The 20921-nt window shown below is 41.7% G+C and overlaps 1 protein-coding gene across 1 annotated transcript in view; it reads left to right on the top strand.

Annotated features, from left to right (window-relative positions):
* p4hb (prolyl 4-hydroxylase, beta polypeptide) overlaps positions 1-12527 on the top strand; it is a 34822-nt gene extending 22295 nt beyond the window's left edge. The window contains exons 5-10 of the mRNA XM_028819866.2: positions 2659-2889; positions 3000-3200; positions 3945-4065; positions 4946-5127; positions 8120-8215; positions 11886-12527. Of these exons, the coding sequence (XP_028675699.1) occupies positions 2659-2889; positions 3000-3200; positions 3945-4065; positions 4946-5127; positions 8120-8215; positions 11886-11951 (897 nt within the window). The 3' untranslated portion in view covers positions 11952-12527. The remainder of the gene's footprint in view (positions 1-2658; positions 2890-2999; positions 3201-3944; positions 4066-4945; positions 5128-8119; positions 8216-11885) is intronic.
* Positions 12528-20921: the final 8394 nt, after the last annotated feature.

Below are 20921 nucleotides of genomic sequence, written 5' to 3'. Positions count from 1 at the left end.
CTGTCCAAGTGGGAGAGGGATCAGTGTAGCATGTAGATGATGGCATCCTCCACTCCCACCTTCTCCTGATATGCAAACTGCAGAGGGTTGAGGGCATGTTGAACCTGTGGCCTCAGGTGGTGAAGCAGTAGCCTCTCCCTGGTCTTCATCACATGTGACGTCAGAGCAACAGGCCGGAAGTCATTCAGCTCACTTGGACGTGATACCTTTGGGACTGTAAATTAAAACTTTTCTTGCATGTTCAACCTTGTATAACAAGCTGTCCTATGAAAGTTATTTCAAAAGTGGTATGCTGATTTGCATGCTTTTAACGTATTTACATAAATCCTTACAAGTACACCTTTTTTATTTTACGTGCTAACTGCACAGAACTCAATTTAGTTTTCTTTTCCTCCATGTGGAGTCCTGTCTAGCCTGACTGGAGTGCGTCTGCCAGCAGTAAGGGTACCCTGTCATCCATTTGAGTTTCAGTCTTTTACTGTAAATGCTTTTTAAGACTTTTTAAATTCATCTTGGATGATGAAAAAAATAGAAATGCTGGGGAAAGCCTGCAAACCTGCTTCATGCAGTTGGAGTACCTGGTCGCATCAGTTATCTGCAGAGTATGCTTAAAAGCTTTAAACTTCTGACACAATTGAAGTGCATGAATCTCAAATGGACAGATGTTCACCTTAATGGAATGACCCAGCAATCCTAATTTACAAGCCTGTACTGCACTCAAATCCTATTGAATTCTAACTTTTTCCTGACTGTGTTAAAATTCAAACATAAATGAGACAAAGCTCCATTGGGAATATTTTGGGGGTGAATTTTTTTATAGTGCAAATTGATCACACCAGCCCAGTTGGCTTAATGGGATGGACTTGTGTGAAGGAGCAAGTCTCTTAGAATGCCTACATGGAGCTCTCCCAGGAAAGGATCGGCAACAGTTGTTAGTTAAGAACATCGCTTAGCTAATTTTGTGCAGAACGTAAGCCACAAGTTTTCTGGATACATCTCAAAAAAAGTTTTAAATGATCAGATTCCCTTTTTTTTTTTTTTTTTTTTTTTTTTTCCCCATATTACAGTGATGTGCCCAAGTGGTTTATGGGTTAATGGGTACCTGAGGTACCTGTGCAGTACATTTATCTGTACAATATTTGTTTCTTGCAGCAGCGCTTATGCATAGGTGATGGTTTACAGTGGGATAAGGATTTAAGTTGCTCTTCATGCCTTGATTTGTGAGAAGTGGGTTACTATGCAAAGAGGCTAAACTGGTTGTAGATAAGGCCTCTGTTATGGAGAGGCACCTTCTGCCTTGCTCGTGCAATAGGGGTCTGCTAACTTGAGTTTGATACTCTGTACAAAGCCCTCCTTGGGATGCTTCTTATGCTGGCCAGTTCAGAATTGAACAGAGGAAGAATGTTTGTTTATAAGGCTCAATTCTACACTGAGGCGCTTTTACTTTCTCGTGAGAATAGTATTGGAATCGTCCAAAAATTTTGATTTCGAGATTGTCGAATCAACGTTTTTCAGACCTTCCGGAGTCCAAAACATTTTTGGAATTCTGTGTGTATAAACACGATAACTTGAGTTCGGTTTCACTTAAGTCAACCATGTTTTGCATACTAGTATGAGGTACAAAACGTAGATTTCTATCAACTTTTGGGCCACTGTATATACTCGCAGATAAATAAGTTGGGACTTGATTCTACTGTATAATTTCTGGTATTTTCTAATGTTGGTCGTATAAGTCGAATGCGGAAAACTCTCGCTATTGGTCCAAGGAATTACGATATGCTAATGCCCACCTGAGAGTACCCACAGAGCACACTGAACGCAATACAGAAAACTTGTCTTGCAGTTTACTCCTCAAAAATCCATCCCCATAACGGAGTATACAAGAAAGTTGAGGGGAGACCACTCCGGATTATTTATCCCCCAACCATGTATTGAGCTTTTTTTAAATTTTTTTATATATATAGTGTTACAAATGTTTTGTATTACAACTATCCTCTTTGGAGCATAGAATTGTTTTCCTCTAGCATTTTAATAATTCCCTTTTGTATTATGGTGAAGGGTTAGTACTTCACATTCATTAGAATATTGTCTGCAGAGTCCCACAACTCCTTACTTGTGGTGTTGGCTGTACGGTGATAAAAGGGACAAGTCTGGAAGGTTTGAGGTGGGTTCATCAGACTAACCTGGTAGTGTTCATTTTGACTTTGTGCATTAGTGCTATTAATGTTATGGATGAAATCATGCAGTAGGACCTAGTGTTTTGCAGATTGCAGATGTCTGAACATTTCATCTGCAGTTTTGTATTTTTTCTTACCAAATGTCCATAGATTTGTTCGTGTTTGATTTTAAATGTGTTTCCCCTGTACAGACCAAACTAAATTTACAAATGTTTCTTCCGTATTGTCCTGGGTATGACGTTGATCTGCATCCAGCCCTGCATGTTGTCCCTCCAACTGGCAGGGAAAAACCTGGGGGTTAGTGGCAGAATTGGCACTCCAGTCACCCAAAAAAAAAACCACCCTCCCACTGGTTCCATTCCATCTGTAGAGTGTGGTGCTGAGGTGTCGCCAATCTGGGATCCTGAGTTGGCTTGTCTTGTGTTGGGCGCAGCAATGCGCTGTATCAGTGTGTGCTCCTAACCGCTCTCTTCTGTTCTAGTTTGATGAAGGTCGCAACACATTTGAAGGGGAAGCAACCAAGGAAAACCTGCTGGCTTTCATCAAGGCAAACCAGCTCCCTGTTGTGATTGAGTTCACAGAGCAGACAGCACCCAAGATCTTTGGCGGCGACATCAAGTCTCATATCCTCCTGTTTTTGCCCAAGAGTTCTCCTGATTACCAAGATAAAATTGACCAGTTTAAGAAAGCTGCAGAAGGGTTCAAGGGCAAGGTAATTTACAAGTTGTCTTAACGTCTTCAGTGTAAAGGTCACCGTGTAAAATTAGTCGATTGATTATGCAAACATGGAACTGTAATTGATGTATACTTTTTATATTGCAGATCCTCTTTATCTTCATTGATAGTAACCTAGATGACAACCAGAGAATCTTGGAATTCTTTGGACTGAAAAAGGAGGAATGCCCAGCTGTGAGACTCATCACACTGGAGGATGAAATGACTAAATATAAACCCGAAAGTGAGGAGATCACCACAGAAAACATTAAGGGCTTCTGCACCAAATTCATTGAAGGGAAGCTCAAGGTACGCTTGCATTGTTGTAGAAATGGACAAACTGCCTGGGGCAGGGGTGGCAAACTCCAGTCCTGGAGGGCCGCAGTGGCTGCAGGTTTTCATTCTAACCATCTTCATTAGTGTTTGCTGCTAATTAACTTAATTGCCTTAATTTTAATTAACTTGATTCAGGCCCCTTAGTTTTTTTTTTTCTTTAATTAGCTGCCAAACAGACACAATACAAGCCGCCACGTGACCAGCTCGCCCTTGCCCGTCACACAATATCTGAAAATAAAGAAAGGTGAAGGTCTCGGTAAGGTTGATCTCTCGGGTCCCCAAAACATTGATTTTCTTAGAAAAAGCAGAAAATCAACAGTAATAGAAATGTCTGCTGTGTCAGAATGAGAGCAGCAACAAGCCATAGAATTAAATAACGAGTTTAACAGCAAGAATGGGCTTCTCATTAAGAAACTGGTTGGAGTGAAATTAGTTTAAGCCCCAATTTAGCTGGTCAACTGTTGACTTGTTTTACATTTGATTTGTTTGGCTGTCATCTAATGAAGCAAATAATTCAGAGCACTGAATCCTTAAAATCAGGGATATTAAAATGAAGGGAAACAAGTTGATTAGCAGTGAAAACTGGTCACTGATTAGGAAAAGTGTTATAATGAAAATCTGCAGCCACTGCGGCCCTCCAGGACTGGAGTTTGCCACCCCTGGCCGGGGGGTGTAACATGACCTTCATTATTTATTAAATTCTGCTTTTTATTGTAGCCCCACTTAATGAGCCAAGATATCCCCGAGGACTGGGACAAAAATCCAGTGAAAGTTTTGGTTGGCAAAAATTTTGAAGAGGTTGCCTTTGATCCAACAAAGAATGTATTTATAGAATTCTGTAAGTAGTTTTTTTAAATGATTTTTTTTGAGAAGGGCTTGTTTTTGCTTGAAGTACATGTGAAGAGAAGCTGTCAGCTGCCTCATTTCATGGAGGTTTTCAGAAGTGTACATCTTGACAAGCAGAAGATGGCCATGTTGCCTGGTCACCACAATGATGTCCTAACTGTATGAGTCATTTCTTTATACATTTTGTGCAGTTTATCATTTTAATGTGGTAAGTTCAAGCTTGGGGGATCTTAAGATATCCCTTTTGTATTGAAGCTTGTCATTTGAGCTGTTTATCTTAACACCCCGCTTGGATGTTGCGACACTTTTAGAGTTCAGTAAGCTTCCGATTGACTTCACTTGTTACATAAGAAATCACCATTAAGTAGTCTTATGAACAAATGATTTTCTAAGTGTTTTACTGTAACATTCTTGCATTTTAATAGAAACTCAATCTGACATGACTGTTGTGCCTTCCTCTTTCACCTATAAACCTTTAGGGAGTAAATAGGTGGCTTAGATTCCATTTTGTAACTGTACACTGCAATAAACATTCTTTTGAAGACCATGTGGGCGGCTGCTGCTGTTAACAAGTAAATGGCAAGACTGTTGCACACGCGCTGTGGATTTATGGCCATGTGAAAATGAGCTGAACTAAATTTGGAGGACTGTATTCTGACATAGCTTATAGTAATGAAATATCTACAGTATGTTCAGAGTTAGAATTTGTTTGTTGGCATGCGTGTTTATAGAAGTTTAAAGTTGCCCAATACATACTCTTATGTATTGGGCAATTTCAAATATTTTGAAGACTCTGACTTTATGGGCTTAACTTGTACAGAACATTTGGTGTTGATTCTCAGTGGGTTAACGTGGACATTTTTATTCCCCAGATGCCCCATGGTGTGGTCACTGCAAGCAGCTCGCACCCATATGGGACAAACTTGGAGAGAAATTTAAGGATTCTGAAGACGTAGTCATTGCAAAGATGGATTCCACTGCTAATGAAATTGAAACTGTCAAAGTACACAGTTTTCCCACACTAAAGTTCTTCCCTGTTGGAGAAGAAAGAAAGGCAAGTTTCTTCTGAATAGTACCGTTTTTACTTGTACCGCGCACCCAAATTTTTTACAAAGAAAATTGCGAAAACTGTTTTGCCCAGTGTACGACGCGCATTGTGATTGTATAGGAAGTGTTTAGGGCACGTTTTCCACAAAATGCCCTTCAGTTTTTTTTGTTGCATGACGAAAGTTTTTCTTCCGTCCGCGAGAGAAGGAGCACGAGCAGAAGTAAACATTACAGAAAAAAATTTCCTCGTGTATGACGCGCACCTGATTTTAAAATGCTAATTTTCGGGGGGGGGGGGGGGGGGAAATGTGTGCGTGGTACATGCGTAAATACAATAATTTATAAATCTACCCAGCCAGTTAAAACGTGTTGATTAGGGTGGTCCTAAAAATAAAAAACCTAACCGATTCAAGTTCTCCACAAGCCTAATTTTGTTCTTTATCATACAGGGTGAGCCAAAAGTACCACGTTTCAGACGTTTTACAAAAATGGTACAAGATAAAATAAATTTCATTACGACATAAAGGGAATACAAATTTCCCCCCCCCCCTTTTTAAAAATATCTTCAAGGTGGTGGCCATTAGCGATTACACTCTTAAGACTTTCTGACCGCTCGCATGACTTTCAGCCATTTCAAGAGGAATAGTAGCAATTTCATGGTGAATAGCATCTTTGAACTTCAAGGTTTTGAGGTTGGTGCATGTAGACCATTGACTTGAGAGAGCGCCCCACAAAAGGAAATCGCATGGAGTGAGATCAGGTGAACGTGAAGGCCACCCAACGTTGCTGTGCAGGGAGATCAGCTTTCCCAGAAACATCTGCAGCTTGCCTGGATCTCCGTGCCGTATGAGCTGTTGCTCCATCCTGTTGACACCAGGCATCCACCACATCCATTTCTTCCAGTTGGGGCCGCAAAAAGTCCTCGAGCATTTCAACGTAACGTTTTGAAGCGACGGCGACCATTGCTCCCCACCTCCTCAAAGGGCCTACAATGCGTTCGAGGGTTGGTTTCAGCTCAGTAGTGCATAAATAAGCAAAACATTCAACTATTCAAATGGAAATGGGCCTCATTGCTGCGAATGACGATGGCACCTTAAACGGTTTGCGAAATGGGCCTCATTGCTGCGAATGACGATGGCACCTTAAACAGTTTGCAGAATGTTGGCACACAACTCTGAGGCTCTCGGTCTGAGTTCCTGAGTTCCATTTTGTATGGATGGAAATTAAGGTCTTCATGCAAAGTCCTCCTCAAAGATGTGTTGGAAATGCCAAAGGCAGAAGCGCGCTGAACGTCTAGGAGACTGCAAAATTGATGCCCTTACAGTTTGGATGTTTCTAGGCGTTCACAGTCGGACGACAGCCTGGAGATTTTCTGTTCAATGTTGTACCAGTCTGTTAGCCACCCACAGAAGAATTGCTTTCTGATTTGGGACGTCACCGTTGGGAGCAATGCTGAAGTGCGTTCGGAAGACGCATTGCGTAGTGGTGATGGATTTGTTGTTTTTTGAAGAACGCTTAACAGTGAAAGCGCAGTGCACACCAGACCAAGGCATGTTGCCAACAGAAAACCAAGGATTGCCTCTGAGGACCCCCACAACCCACTCTACTGCCTCTGTCTCACAATGACTTTGAGAAATGGGATACTTCATTTTGGCTTGCCCTGTATTAATTTTCTTGAAAACATTTAAAGGCCACTCCATTTGGTAGGTTTTATGTCAGCTGAACAGAACAGCAGACTGTTCCACACTTGTAGGTCCAACACATTAGCGTGGTCATTTGAAGATGGCTTGTGACCATTCAAAAATACTTTGTTCCTCATCCTTGGTCTGTCAGTATGTCATCACACTTTCCAATGAGATGTGCTTCTTTCAGCTGTGTTTTACTACGGTAAGGCATGCTGACGGTTGACAAGTCATTGAAGACTCCACTTCTCTGGTGGTGTCTTAAATTGACTTGAGACCGTGTAGTTTTTTCCCCTACAGACATCAAAAGATCTTTCTCAGATTCGTCAGCTTAAGATGTCAAGGAATGTCTAACTGCAGCCACTGTGCACCGTCTTGTTTCCAGTGAGACCCTGTCATCAAAAAGGGGCTCAAATAGAAACTCCTACTTAATACTAGAATGTTCTGGGAGGTCAGTACTAGAATCTTTGGGTTTCCTAATCATTTAGCCAATTAAGAACCCTGCACAAGTGTATGTAGGTAGTAACAAATGTTCAGAATGGAGCAACCTGTAAATGTTTCACAAGCAGGCCAAGCAATCACAAATGGACAAAAATAAACCTTGTGGACAAATTCTACAAACAACCCTTTGCTTTTGGTTTGTGGACCACCCTAGTGTATAGAAACCTGAATTTTTCCAGACAGTAATGGTAAGGATGCAAAGAGGTGGTTTCCATACTCTAATTTGTGCGGATTGCATTAACCCCCTTTCGGCCCTGGATTTTCTGTTTTAATGGAAACATTTTTTTTTGTGAGAAAGTCTACCTTTGGGGTGACTAGGAAGCTGAAAAACATTATACAATAGCTGCCAAAAACTTCAATCTTCTTGAAATAAAATTGGAAGTGGTGTGCCCAGTCTGGAAGTGTCCATTTTCACTTCCGTGTTTTGCAGACAGTATGCCAGTCTCTCCAGTCTGTGCTAATAGTAGCACGCCTGGTGCCAATGGCTGCGAATGTTACCTGTGCTTTACAAAAATGGCTGTGTGTGTGTACTAGTAATAGGATGTCAGGGCTGAAAGGGTTGAGGAAACCTTTTATTAAAGGTTAGTCTCATTTTTCATTCAAGTCTTTTCTCTTAAGCCGTGTGCTCAAAACCATTTTATTTGGGTTGGCATTTATTACTGAAATGAGCCAAGGGATGCAATAATGCAAAAGAAAGACGTGCATTATTAGCAGTGGCTTTGGACGTAAAACCTGGCAAATGGCTAAGCATTTTTTCATGCCAGTTGTCTGTTGAGGTTTTTCATGTTTAACTCTGAAATCGTGTTTGCTTCCCAGGTGGTAGACTACAATGGTGAGAGAACCTTGGAAGCTTTTACCAAATTCTTGGAGAGTGGTGGACAGGATGGCGCTGGTGCTGCTGATGACGATGATGTGAGTATTTATTTAGGTTTTTTCCGTCCTTTTTGAACTGCTTTATTAAATCAAATTTAGATTTTGTGAGAAAATCTTGTAATTACAACAAAACAGCTTTGACTACTACACATTGGGCCAGCTGAATCAATGTGCTCTCTTAGGTGTGTGTTTTCTTGTACTTTATTCCCCCTTCTGACATGACGACGTCAGGCAAGAATGTCTTGTGTCCCAAATTATCGCTCCTAGGGCTGCCCTCCATATAGTTTCCCTTATGGCTGTGTGTGCCATGGATAGCAAGGATACCATGGTTGTCTGGATATGAGCCAAACAAACACAACCAGTTTGAGGGGATATAAATAACAGCATTGGAGGCAGGTTTGTCTTTACATGCTTTATAAAGCTGCGACTTTAGCTCGTTTTTTAAGCTGCTATTTAGTTTTTCTAGCTGAAAAGGATTTGACCAGAATTGCATAATCCTGGGGGTGAATAAATTAGTCCTGGAGGGCCACGGTAGCTGTAGGTTTTTGTTTAATTAGAAACCATTCTGTTCCAATAATGGATCTTAATTTTGTGGTTGCCATGTCAGGTCAGTCTTCTCCTCGGAAAAGAAAATTGTCATCCAAATTATTTTGAAGCCCAAAATGAATGAGCAATTCTCACTTTTCTCCTGTTTACTTCCAAAACTTCAGTGAATACTCATGGGTGTAAGCAGAAACAAATTACATGAACTGCTGCTTCCTTTTATTTGCATTTTTAACCTTAACGTTTTTCATGCTATTTGATACCATAGTTTTAATGCCTGAAAAACCGAATCCAAACAGGAGTGTTTTACATGGTTAGGCCTTACACAGATGCCCGGGTTCATCCTGGAATGTGCTCCGATGATAAAGACCAGGGCACACTTGGTAACTTGCCTTCATAATCTAAGTGGTGGTGGTACGGTCAGACCCCAACCAAGTCATTTCACCTGCCTGTGTACCAATTGGAAAAACAATCGGTGTGATCTCCAAAGCAAGTCACTTTGGGTAAAGGTGTAGGCCAAATAAGTAGTAGTGTTATTTAAACTTGGGACTGTATTGAATCTTTATTGGGAGGAGTTTGCCATTAGTCAAATGTAAATGAGAGTTGATCACATCAACGTGAAGTCCAAATTTAAAGTCGCGTGTATAAGAGAGATTTAAACTTTTGGTTGTATGCCTCCTAAGTAGGGACAGGAGCACATAGCAACTTGGGGGAATATAAATACACAGAATAAACGTGCATATTCAAACCGAAATATTTATACAGGAAACTCCTGTGGCTGTGAGAGTAGCTGTTGTCCTGCCTTATGACCTGCAGATTAAAAAAAACTCAATCCAGAAGGTTGCCGGTTCGAATCCCCGTCACTGCCAAAAGCAATCCTACTCTGCTGGGCCCCCTTGAGCAAGACCCTTAACCTGTAATTGCTCCAGGGGCGCTGTACTATGGATGACCCTGTGCTCTGACCCCAAGGATAATATGTGTAAATTAACAAATTCCTAATACAAGAAATTGTATAAGGTGAAATAAAGAACAAAAAATAGTCGTGGCCAAACGTTTTGAGAATGACACAACTATTGGTTTTCACAAAGTTTGAGGCTTCTGTGTTTTTAGATCATTTTGTCAGATGTTTCTATGGTACACTGAAGTAGAATTGCAAGCGTTTCAGAAGTTTCAAAGGCTTTTATTGACAATTACATTACGTTTATGCAGAGTCAATATTTGCAGTGTTGGCCCTTTTTCAAGACCTCTGCAATTCACCTGGACCCACAATTTCGAGGTTTTCTTCCCTGAGCCATTTAGTTCTCACGTTTTGCCTTATGGCCCGGTGCTCCATCATGTTGGAAACCAAACTGTTCTTGGATGGTTGGGAGAAGTTGCTCTCGGAGGATGTTTTGGTCCCATTCTTTATTCATGGCTGTGTTCTTAAGCCAAATTGTGAGCGAGCCCACTGCCTTGGCTGAGAAGCAACCTTACACATGAATGATCTCGGGGATGCTTTACTGTTGGTAAGGACTGATGGCAGCGCCACTCACCTTTTATTTATTTATTTTGACCCAAACAATTGGAAAGGAGATTTATCAGAGAAAATGACTTTCCTCAGCAGTCCAATCCCAGAATGTCTGTCCCTGATTTTCTTGGCTTCTTTGCTGCCCTTCTTGACAGCCACCAGGCCATCCTCAATCTTCTCCACACACACCTGCCTGCTGCTATTCCTGAGCAAGCTCTGCTTTGGTGGTGCCTAGGAACACAGCCATGAAGAATGGGACCAAAACATCCTCCAAGAGCAACTTCTCCCAACCATCCAAGAACAGTTTGGTGACCAACATGACGGAGCACCGGGCCATAAGGCAAAAGTGAAAACTAAATGGCTCGGGGAAAAAAACGTTGAAATTTTGGGTCCATGACCAGGAAACTCCCCAGACCTTAATCCCATTGAGAACTTGTGGTCAATCCTCAAGAGGCAGGTGGACAAAAAAAACCCACCAATTCTGATTATGCAAGAATGGGTTACCATCAGTCAGGATTGAGCCCAGAAGCTGTTTGACAGACTGCCAGGACAAATTGCAGAGGTCTTGACAACGAAAGAAGGGCCAACACTGCAAATATTGACTCTTTGTATAAACATAATGGAATTGTCAATAAAAGCCTTTGAAACTTAAGTAGAATTACAAAAATTTAAGTACACCATAGAAACATTTGACAAAAAGATCTAAAAACACTGAAGCTGCAAACTTCGTGGAAACCAACACTTGGGTCATTCTCAACTTTTGGCCACAACTGTACTAATGGTCCTTAATCATTTGCCTTAGTGGAAAAGAAGGTTCCTGAACTGAAAGAACTATAAGTGTAGTTTACTCCACAATAACAGTAAAGTGGTGGTGGGGATCAGAATAAAGACCAGTCCAATACTCAAGACTGCTCACAAGTAGGCCCCTGCCATATTCTCTTGTCCTTGCTGGTAGTGGATATCTGTATCTCCAGCATTTCTGAATTCTTCCTAAAAATATAACTTGTCGTTTTTAGATTGGGAATGTTGGTGACCTTGTTCAGCACATTTTACTCTTGTTCACGGATGCTTTTGTCCAAAGACTACCAAAAGTACTACAGGAGGGACCGCATGTTAAATTGTCCCAACGGGTTCTAATCTAATGGTATCATTAAAGCAGCCTGGCAGCATGTTTTAGGTTCTTGACTGGAAGCTGAAGCTGAAATGCTTTCTTTGTGCTTCAAAATGAATTCTTGTCTGTTTCTGAAAGTGCCTTAATGACATTTATCCATCATGGAAGACTTTCATTTGAATATAAGAAAGCTAGATTTAGGGGAGGATACTGTTACTAATGAAGTCTTCTAAGCACGCTTTGGGAGTTTGTAGTTGCCCTGTACAACCAAAGCGCTCATTCCAGCTGTATAATAGGAATCGTGCCCAATGGAAGAATCTGGTACGGGGTGGTAGCCGCATTGCTTCTCAGAAGTCTAATTCGAGAGAATGTGTCCCTGTTGATGTAACTGCAGCTGTCACTGCTGATTTGGCGGTGGCTCGAGTAGAATGTGGACACTGAGGTTGAAGTGGCTCATTTCCACAGGATGAGCACTGTCTTGCCTTTTTTCCCGTAGCTCGACATTTACACTAATTTTTTTTTTTTTTCCTCCTCCCGCCATAACCTAGGATCTCGAAGATGATGACACAGAATTGCCAGAAGATGAAGACACCGATGGACACGACGAGTTATAAATGGAATGAGGCACATATCCCAAAAACACTAACATCACTTAATTTGAAAGTGTTGCATTAGGATGGGGTTGGAGGGACTGAAGAGTGCTGAAATTTGGGAATTTGAGAGAAATGTGCAGTTGGGGGGGGGGGGGGTGTTGGGAGGCTTTTTTTTTTTTTAGGATTTTATTTTTAAGTAGATTTTTTTTTTTTTTTTTTTTTGTACTGGCTTTTAATTTTTCATTCCCTCCTTTTCTCCCCCACAACTATTTGCTCGTTGAAAATGGGTTTCTCTGAAAGCAGTTTAATCAACATGCCCAAAAGATGTCTGTCCAGTCCATTTGTGTGCAAAGTTGCACATTGTTTAACAGCATTGTAGCATTAGGATGTACATATTTTTAAATCTGTCCAGCTTACCAGAGTATTGCTGTAGACTATATCTACAATATGCAGACTTTACATATTGGTTCAGAAAGTCTACACATTAACAAATGTATTTTCTCCATCCTCTTGGAGGTTTAAATCGAGATGTGTGTTTCCACTATTCTGGACCTTCCTGTCCCATCTGGTTACTGATGTGTACTCGAAAAATAAATAGAGCCTGGGTTGAGCCTGAAACTGCTGGCTTCATATTTTACCAACTTCAGATCAGGGTTTTAAGACAGAAGCATCAAGTGCAAGCTTTAAAGGGTCATGTTATTTAATTCTGGAATGGGGTTTGGGCAAGTTGGAGATTTAATTGGTTTCTGAAGACGCACTGATCTGCTTTTGCATTTAAACAAACTAAAATGGTCTTCTGGAGTGATGTTGGTCTATGGAGTGTCCTGCAATGCCATCCAAGAAAGTCCCTATCACCCCACCACCCATACCCCCCATTTGGAATGTATCAGGGTTGGGAATTTGTAGACGTGTAGCTCAAGATTGTTGGTAGAACTTTACATTTTGTATCCCCAAACTTATTTGTATTTGTGAAGCGCCTTCAGTGTGGGTGGGATGTTTGCAGGGTTTGGGGCTTGAAACTTCAAAGCGACAAGACTTTAAAATTTTTTTTGAAGCATTCCATGTTCAGGTTCCACAGTGGGGAAGGTGGTGTGTGGGTGGGGGGGGGGGAAGGGGGACACCTGGTGGCCAAATAAAATAAAAACCAAAATTTAACGTCGTCAGTTTCACTTCATTGAGTACTGGGAGTTATGGGTGTGTTCCGCTTGAAATTTGCAGCCTGTTCTGATGCTATAGGACGTGGTTGAGTCTGTCTATAATACTGTATATTCAATCCTATCAAATGTAATATTTTTTGGGGGCATTGTGGAATAGTCTGCCTCACTAAGATAAGGATATTAACTTTGCAACCCCCACTGGGAAAAAATAAATCCTGGTATACTAACCCTGTTTGGAGTCCTTTTGAATTTCTTATCAATTGTAAGAATTGGTTGGTGTTACAGAGCAGAGTCGACTTGAACTCGTCGTCCAAGTTGAGTGCAGTCTTAGTTTTATTAGTTGCCTGTGCATTTTTGCTGCCTTTACTTATTGATTGGACTTTGTTAATTACTAGTGTTAAAAATTTGAGGGTTTGTCCACTTCTCAATTCTTTCTTGTGCTTTGGGGCTAAAATATGGACTGGGCTGCAAGAAACCAGACTACTGATTTTTACCCTGGTGAACTCCGTACCGGTTAAGCTTGTTGGATACGTTTAAGACAGGGGTCTGGTTTTTGCTGTTAACTATTTCCCTTTATTTTCACTGACTTTTCTTGAGACTCTGACCGCTGAACTGATTTGTTTTTTTCCTTTAATGGCACCTAAATATAAATTTGTGACGTGAGCCAACAGATGACCAACTAAGTTGGGGCCTCAAACTCCAACCAACTTCACTTCATTCGGTTTAATTTGAAGCCAATTCTCGTTGCTAATTAAACCGCTTATTTAATTTCATGGCTCTCATTCTGTCATGGAAGACATTTCCAAAACTGATTTTCTTGAAGAGCGCGGTCAAAAATGTTAGGTGGACCTGAGCAGGTAGACATTACCGAGGCCTTCACCGTTCTTTATTTTCAGTTATTGTGTGATGGACGCAGGTGGTTGGGTTGGTTCATTTTGTGTCTTAATGTGCGATTGCTAATTAAGGAAAAAAAGGGGCCTGAGTCTTTAAGTTTGCTTTAATTTTAATTGATGCACAAGTTAATTTAGCTGCAAAATCTGGTCACTAAAAGGGTTAGAATGAAAACCTGCAGCCACAGTAGCTCTCCAGGACTGGAGTTGGAGAGTCCTGCTTTAGGATCTTAAGACTTGAATGTTACAAGGCCAAGTTCTCCTTTTTGTTGCCAAGTTATTCTGGCCAAAGTTCCAGATTTTTGCTTGCACATCATTGAAATTTAGTTGTACAGTGTAAAACTGTGAAGACCATGATTCACGTCTTCTGTTCTGGAAGAGAATCCTGCTGCTGAACACTGACTGACCTGCAGGAATCCACACAGCCTGATGCCCACAGCTTCAAGGTGACAACTTGGTATAGAGACTCTTGATCAGTAAATGGACATTAAAGATTCTATTTCTTTGCTTAAATTTTAGCCTAGTGCTGTGTAGAATTTGCATTTACCTGGAGAATTGCTTGCTCTGCATTTTAAATACTTGAATAGGTCAATCTTTGACAGTTAAACTGGGAATTTTAGGTTATAGGTTTTATGGATTGCAGCTCTTTACAGCATAAAAATGGTAGCTAATGTGGGGCTCTTACAGGTCAGATGTAAAAACGTGCCATAGCCATTTTAGTTTTTAACGAAGCCAGGCCTCCCCTCTCTAGCAGTTAAGGGTGACCTTCTGTGTCAGTGTTAGGACAGCAAAAAGCAAAGTTCTGACCATCTTGTTGGTGGCATGAGTGAGAAGCTGTATTTTTATTGGTTGGAGCTGGAGGGGTGAATGCCTTGCATGGAAATAATTTCAGTAGCAGAGTGTTAACCTTTGTGTCTATTAAATACATTTTGGTTAGAAATGTATATACAAAAAACTTTTTTTTTTTTTTTGTTCTGAAAATGGGTCTCCACTTTACAGATCCAAATCAATACTTTCAGGAAATGTGAAAGTTTCAACTAGCCTTGCTGTTCCTTCCTTAACATATTGGTAAGTAAATAGTTGGAGCTGCTCTACATCTCACACATTAATTTGCAAAGAGTGACAGATGGGAGTCCTCTTTCCACAAAAACAAATTGGCTCATGGACTGTAATACCAGTGAAGGAGACTTGTGATGGATCCTGATTCAACCAAAGAATCTTGTGTGGGGATAAGATGTCTTACTCAGTACATTAAAAAGCCATCTTAAGCATAAAATAAACGGTCCAAAGTTCATAATTGTCTGTAGAAAGCTGATGAATTTGGCCATGGTGTAAAAGCTTGGTGGTGGTTATCTCTCCCAGTACAACTTAAAAAGGTCTTGTTGGGGGTATGAACAATGAGGAAAGATTAAAGGAGTTGAACCTTTTCAGGTTATGCAAACTTTGGGTAATAAGGGATATAACAAAGTTTTTAAAATTACAAAAATTAATATTTTAAAATGTTCAAGAACATGGGGGACATATTGTAAACTTCATTTGTACAGAATCTGCCCTTGTGTTCCTTCACATAAAGAGCCACAGACCCGTGGACTAAATTCCCAAGTTTGCTGGAGTGGAAGACTTTATGTAACCTCACATCTCCATCTGCAGTTATTTTGGACAAAGTTCATTAACGGGATGGAATTGTAAAAGAGTTCTAATAAACTACTGGGCAAGTCTTTCCACCATCATGTTTGGTGTAAGAACGGGCTACTTGTCTGGTCCACTGAGGACAGTTTGTTTGCTTTTTTATTTTTTAAAAACCCTACCTAATCTATATTATAAATGTTGTGGCAGACGGCCAGGGATCTTTCCCCACCGGGACACCTGGAACCCGGAAGGCCCAGATGAGGGGCAATACCTCCCACTGGATTTCATTAGGACCACAGAGCTGGGAAGCTGAGCCCTGTGGGGGGTTGTGGTTGCCACCAGGGGGCACTAGGATTGGTTCCTGAGCCAAAGCCAACAGCACTTCTGCCACACCAGGAAGTGCTGCCAAATCAGGAACACTGTATGCCCGGAATGCTTCCGGGTGCAAGGACAGCACTTCCGCCACACTAGGAAGTGCTGCCAGAAGACCATCACAGAGCACATCCGGGGTGGGATAAAAGGGGCTGCATTACTCCATTTGAGGAGCTGGAGTCAGGCGGGAGAAGATGGAGCTTGCGAAAGACAAGTGGAGGCGGCTGAAGAGAAGTGCAAAGGACTGAGCCTTGTGGTCTGTGCACAGCATTGTGTGTGCACAGTTATTCAGTTAAAAAGTGCGTGTTTTTGGGACATCTGGAGTCTGTGTCTGTCTGTTGCTGGGCTGATCTTTCATAATGTCTGTGCGGCCCGGAAGTGAGAGGTGGAGTCGGGGTAAGGGCCTCCAGCTCCGAGGATACACAAGGGAGGTGAACACATTGGCAAAACGAAACCTCCTAGGAGAGAGATGCCCAGAGTTGTTCCTTTCAATTACCTGACATCTCTACATTTCAGTTTTTTTTCTGACGATTTCAATAGTTTCTAGGACCCATATATATATATATATATATATATATATATATATATATATATAAACCGTCTACGCGTGGAAGTGTGAAGCTACCGTATGAAGGTGAAAGAAAGTGACTCTGTCACCAAAGTGAGACCGCCAAGGAATGAGAAACGCACTTCGCTGCTGACAGATGAGGGGCGAGCACGTTGCAAAGCAAAACCACTGACTGCATTTCAATTTTTTTGTCTGACGATTTCAATAGTTCCTCGGAGCCCAGGCTTACACAGCTAGTGGATGATATGAATTCACTGGGCTCCCATTTGGACTTCCCTGTTACCTTTCCGTTTATACAGAGGCACATTTTATATTCTACATATCCTGGTGTGCCTAACTTGAGGATCTGTTTAATTATGGATGGGCACCTGTGTTTTGTGTTTGTAATTTATTTAGATGTTTATTAAAGAGTCTTTCTGTTGTGCCAAAAATGGCAAATTAAATCCTCCTGTGGTTGAATGTTGTATAACCATAACACTTGAAAACGTCCAAGTGGGTGAATACTTGATACTGTATATGTAATCATATAAAATTAAAAACTAATACGTAGATTTTAGGGTCCTAGAAGGGTAAAAAATTGGATGCTCTGTTCAGCTCCGGCACAAATAAAGCAACCGTAAATAAAGCTCAGTGCTCAAAAATAAAATGCAATGAAATGAAAAGGAGATCAAATAGGGAAGCAAAAGCGAATTGTAATGCAATTAAGTTGTGAAAAATGCCCATACTTGGTGTTAATTTTGGCTAAATCAGTATGTCGTAACTGTCAAGGTTACTCTGCTAAATTACCGTGTATACTCACATATAAGTTGGAGTCTTGAAACCTGAAAAATTGATCATAAAATCAGACCCCGACTTATATGCCCGTTCAAAAATGCGACACATTTTTATTTTACATCTTCTTGCTTCCTCCAATCTCACACCAGTTTCTCAAACGCATCAAATTTTGTTGCAGCAGCGCAGGTACCATTTTCTTTTGCTATTTCAACGACGTTTAATTTAAAACTAGCTTCATATTTTCTTCTGATTAAATGCTCCATCGTACGATAAAGGTGTATGAGGGTGTGAGATACAAAAAACACAAAACAGTGCAAATGTCGCTTCGGAATAGTTCGGGTATTACCGTGTGGTCACGTAGGCACAATACATAGAAAAAAAAGGTTGTGTGCTCTGTGTTTCCTCTCTCAAGTGGGCGTTAGCATATCGTAATCTCTTGGACCAATAGCGGGAGTTTTCCACATTCGACTTATACGACTGACATTTGAAAATACCGGAAATTATACGGTAAAATTGTAACGGCCGATCCCTTTACCCAGACTGGCAACTACACTACCAAGACTGTTGCCTTGGCTAACCTGAGGATTCTCAAGCTAATAGGAAGCTGTACTCCTTACAGATGGTCCTTTTTTCCCCCAAACGACAAAATAACAGGCACTACAAGTCAGCAATGTAAAATCAAGTGCAAATATTTTGTTAGTGGATAAATCTATATATACTGTACACACACCAGGGCCGACAAATACACAATACTACATATGTGCACACAATTCACCACTATCCCAAAGACACCAGTGAATGATTTTATATTATATATATATATATTACTTATATGAACACACAAATGTATGACTATGACTACCGTCCCGTTGCACTCACATCCATCATTATGAAGTGCTTTGAGAAGCTTGTCATGAGGCACATCAAAACCCTGCTGCCCCCCCTCACTGGATTCCCTGCAGTTTGCTTACTGCCGGAACCGTTCAACAGACGATGCAATAGCCACTACTCTCCATCTGGCTCTCGCTCATCTGGACAATAAGGAAACATACGTTCAAATGCTGTTTATCGACTTCAGCTCGGCATTCAACACGATCATTCCTCAGCAGCTGACGGAAAAGCTGAGCCTGCTGGGACTGAACACCTACCCCTGCAACTGGACTCTGGATTTCCTGACTGAGAGACCTCAGTCAGTCAGGATTGGAAGCAACATCTCCAGAACCACCACACTAAGTACTGGAGCCCCTCAAGGCTGTGTGCTCAGTCCATTACTGTTCACACTGCTGACTCATGACTGTGCAGCAACGCACAGCTCATCATAAAATTTGCCAATGACACGACTGTGGTGGGTCTCATCAGCAACAACAATGAGTCAGCATACAGAGAGGAGGTGCAGTGGTTAACGGACTGGTGTAAAGCGAATAACCTGTCTCTGAATGTAGACAAAACAAAGGAGATGATTGTTGACTTTAGGAAAACTAAGAGTGACCATCTGCCACTGAACATTGACGGCTCAACTGTGGAGGTCGCCAATAGCACCAAATTCCTGGGTGTCCACCTGGCAGAGAACCTCACCTGGTCCCACAACACCAGCTCTTTAGCCAAGAAAGCCCAGCAGCGGCTCTACTTCCTGTGTAGGCTGAGGAAAGCCCATCTTCCACCAGCTACGTTAACAACATTCTACAGAGGAACCATAGAGAGCATCCTGAGCAACTGCATCACTGTCTGGTTTGGAAATTGCACGGCCAGGGATCGCAAAGCCCTACAACAGATAGTGAAGACAGCTGAGAAGATCATCGGTGTCTCTCTTCCCTCCATCATGGACATTTACACCACACGCTGCATCTGCAAAGCCACCAGCATTGTGAATGATCCAACACACCCCTCACATTCACTGTTTACACTCCTGCCACTGGGAAAAAGGTACCGAAGCATTCGGGCCTTCACCACCAGAATGTGTAACAGTTTCTTCCCCCAAGCAGTTAGACCCCCGAACACTCATGGACCGGACTGATATCTGACATATGTGTTCTGTTCTGCAGTGTTGCACATGGTTGCACATGTTTGCACATTTGACTCACATGCACCTTGTTATACGTATATTATGTGTTTTTATGTTATGTGTTGTGGATTCTTCATTGTCCTGTGTTTTATGTAGCACCATGGTCCTGGAGGAACGTTGTTTCGTTTCACTGTATGCTGTACTACTGTATATGGATGAAATGACAATAAATACTCTTGACTTGACTAGACTTGAATAAACACGGAACACAAACACAGATTAATGATAAATGGCAATTGAAAGTATGTGATAAATGAGTCCGAAGCTAATAAAGTCCGGTGATAATTGAATATTGGCCACAGTGATATTTTGCTTCTTTCCGAAAAATACAAAACGACCTCACCGTGCAAGTCCTTGGCAATGGCTGATAGGAATCCAAACCCCAGGGTTTCTCTGCACTGGTTGTCGTGCTGATGATCCAGATACTGAAAAAGCAAGCAGTGGAACTGCACACTGAACGGAAGTGATGAGCTGGAAAATGAATGCGTAAAGCGGCTCCTTTCTTCTCTCGCCTCTCTCTTCTTTTCCGCTCCTCTCGTTTAAACACTGAATGTCTCGACTGTAATTGGTTGAGTAAACAGGAAATTCCCATCTTGGGGTTGCGGTCTCCCTTCATCGTCTTTCCATGTTTGACTTACAGGTACAACATTTACTTACACACACATACATGATAGTAAACGGGACGATGAAAACAAAACGCAACTCAGCACAGGCACAAAAAAAAAAAAAAAAAAAGAAAAACCTATTATTACGTAGCCTCACTACAAAATTAAGCCCTGACTTCTTATACGCAGGGGAACTTATCCTCGAGTATATACGGTACTTCCCCCCCCCCTTGAACTTAATGCTTTATAATTCTGGAGGGCCACACTTACAAATTTGGATATGCAGTGCAATAAGGTGTTGTTTTGCTCTATTAAATGTTTCCATTATTTGACGCCTCTTTGGTCGCGTCTTTTACTGTAAAGGAGTGGCTGATGCAAAAAAAGAAACCCGAGGTCAGGCCCTCCTTGGCTGATGTTTGCCTCTTCATTACTGGAATTGGAGTGGTGGTGAAATCTCCTCGTGCTCCCCGTTCGGTTCCTCTGGCACCAATTTGGTTTTCAGGCTTTGTCAGGAAGCGGGCCTTTGCATGGAGGCTGGCAGGCTCCCTAACGTTGTTTGGGGGGGGGGGGGGGGGGGGGGGGGGGGGGGGAGAGCTAAGCCATTCGACCTGTAACTTGAGTGCCTTGCCGTTTATGAAAGTGCAAGAGGGTGGATTCTGTGAAGAGTTGTTTGTCAGGGTCACTTGATCCATGAGGTGATTAGACCTAAAATAGCCGTGTAGGGCGGTAGTCTATATAACGGTGCCACATGGGCAGGCTGGCAGGAAAAGCACTTGGGACTCTTGTTTGGATAGGCAGCAGAAGGGAAGAAGAGAACCGAGTCAAAACACTGAGCTTCCATAAAGGAAAACGGAAACATTCACAGAACTTGGTTCGCTTCTTGTGTTCACCAAGGCGGAACGGGCAACATCTATCCTACCTCGATCTGCAAAAG

Source organism: Erpetoichthys calabaricus, chromosome 14 (assembly GCF_900747795.2).
Source record: "Erpetoichthys calabaricus chromosome 14, fErpCal1.3, whole genome shotgun sequence".
Classification (NCBI taxonomy): domain Eukaryota; kingdom Metazoa; phylum Chordata; class Cladistia; order Polypteriformes; family Polypteridae; genus Erpetoichthys; species Erpetoichthys calabaricus.
The sequence above is the reverse complement of the archived record's forward strand: the minus strand, read 5'-3'. Positions and strand labels throughout refer to the sequence as shown.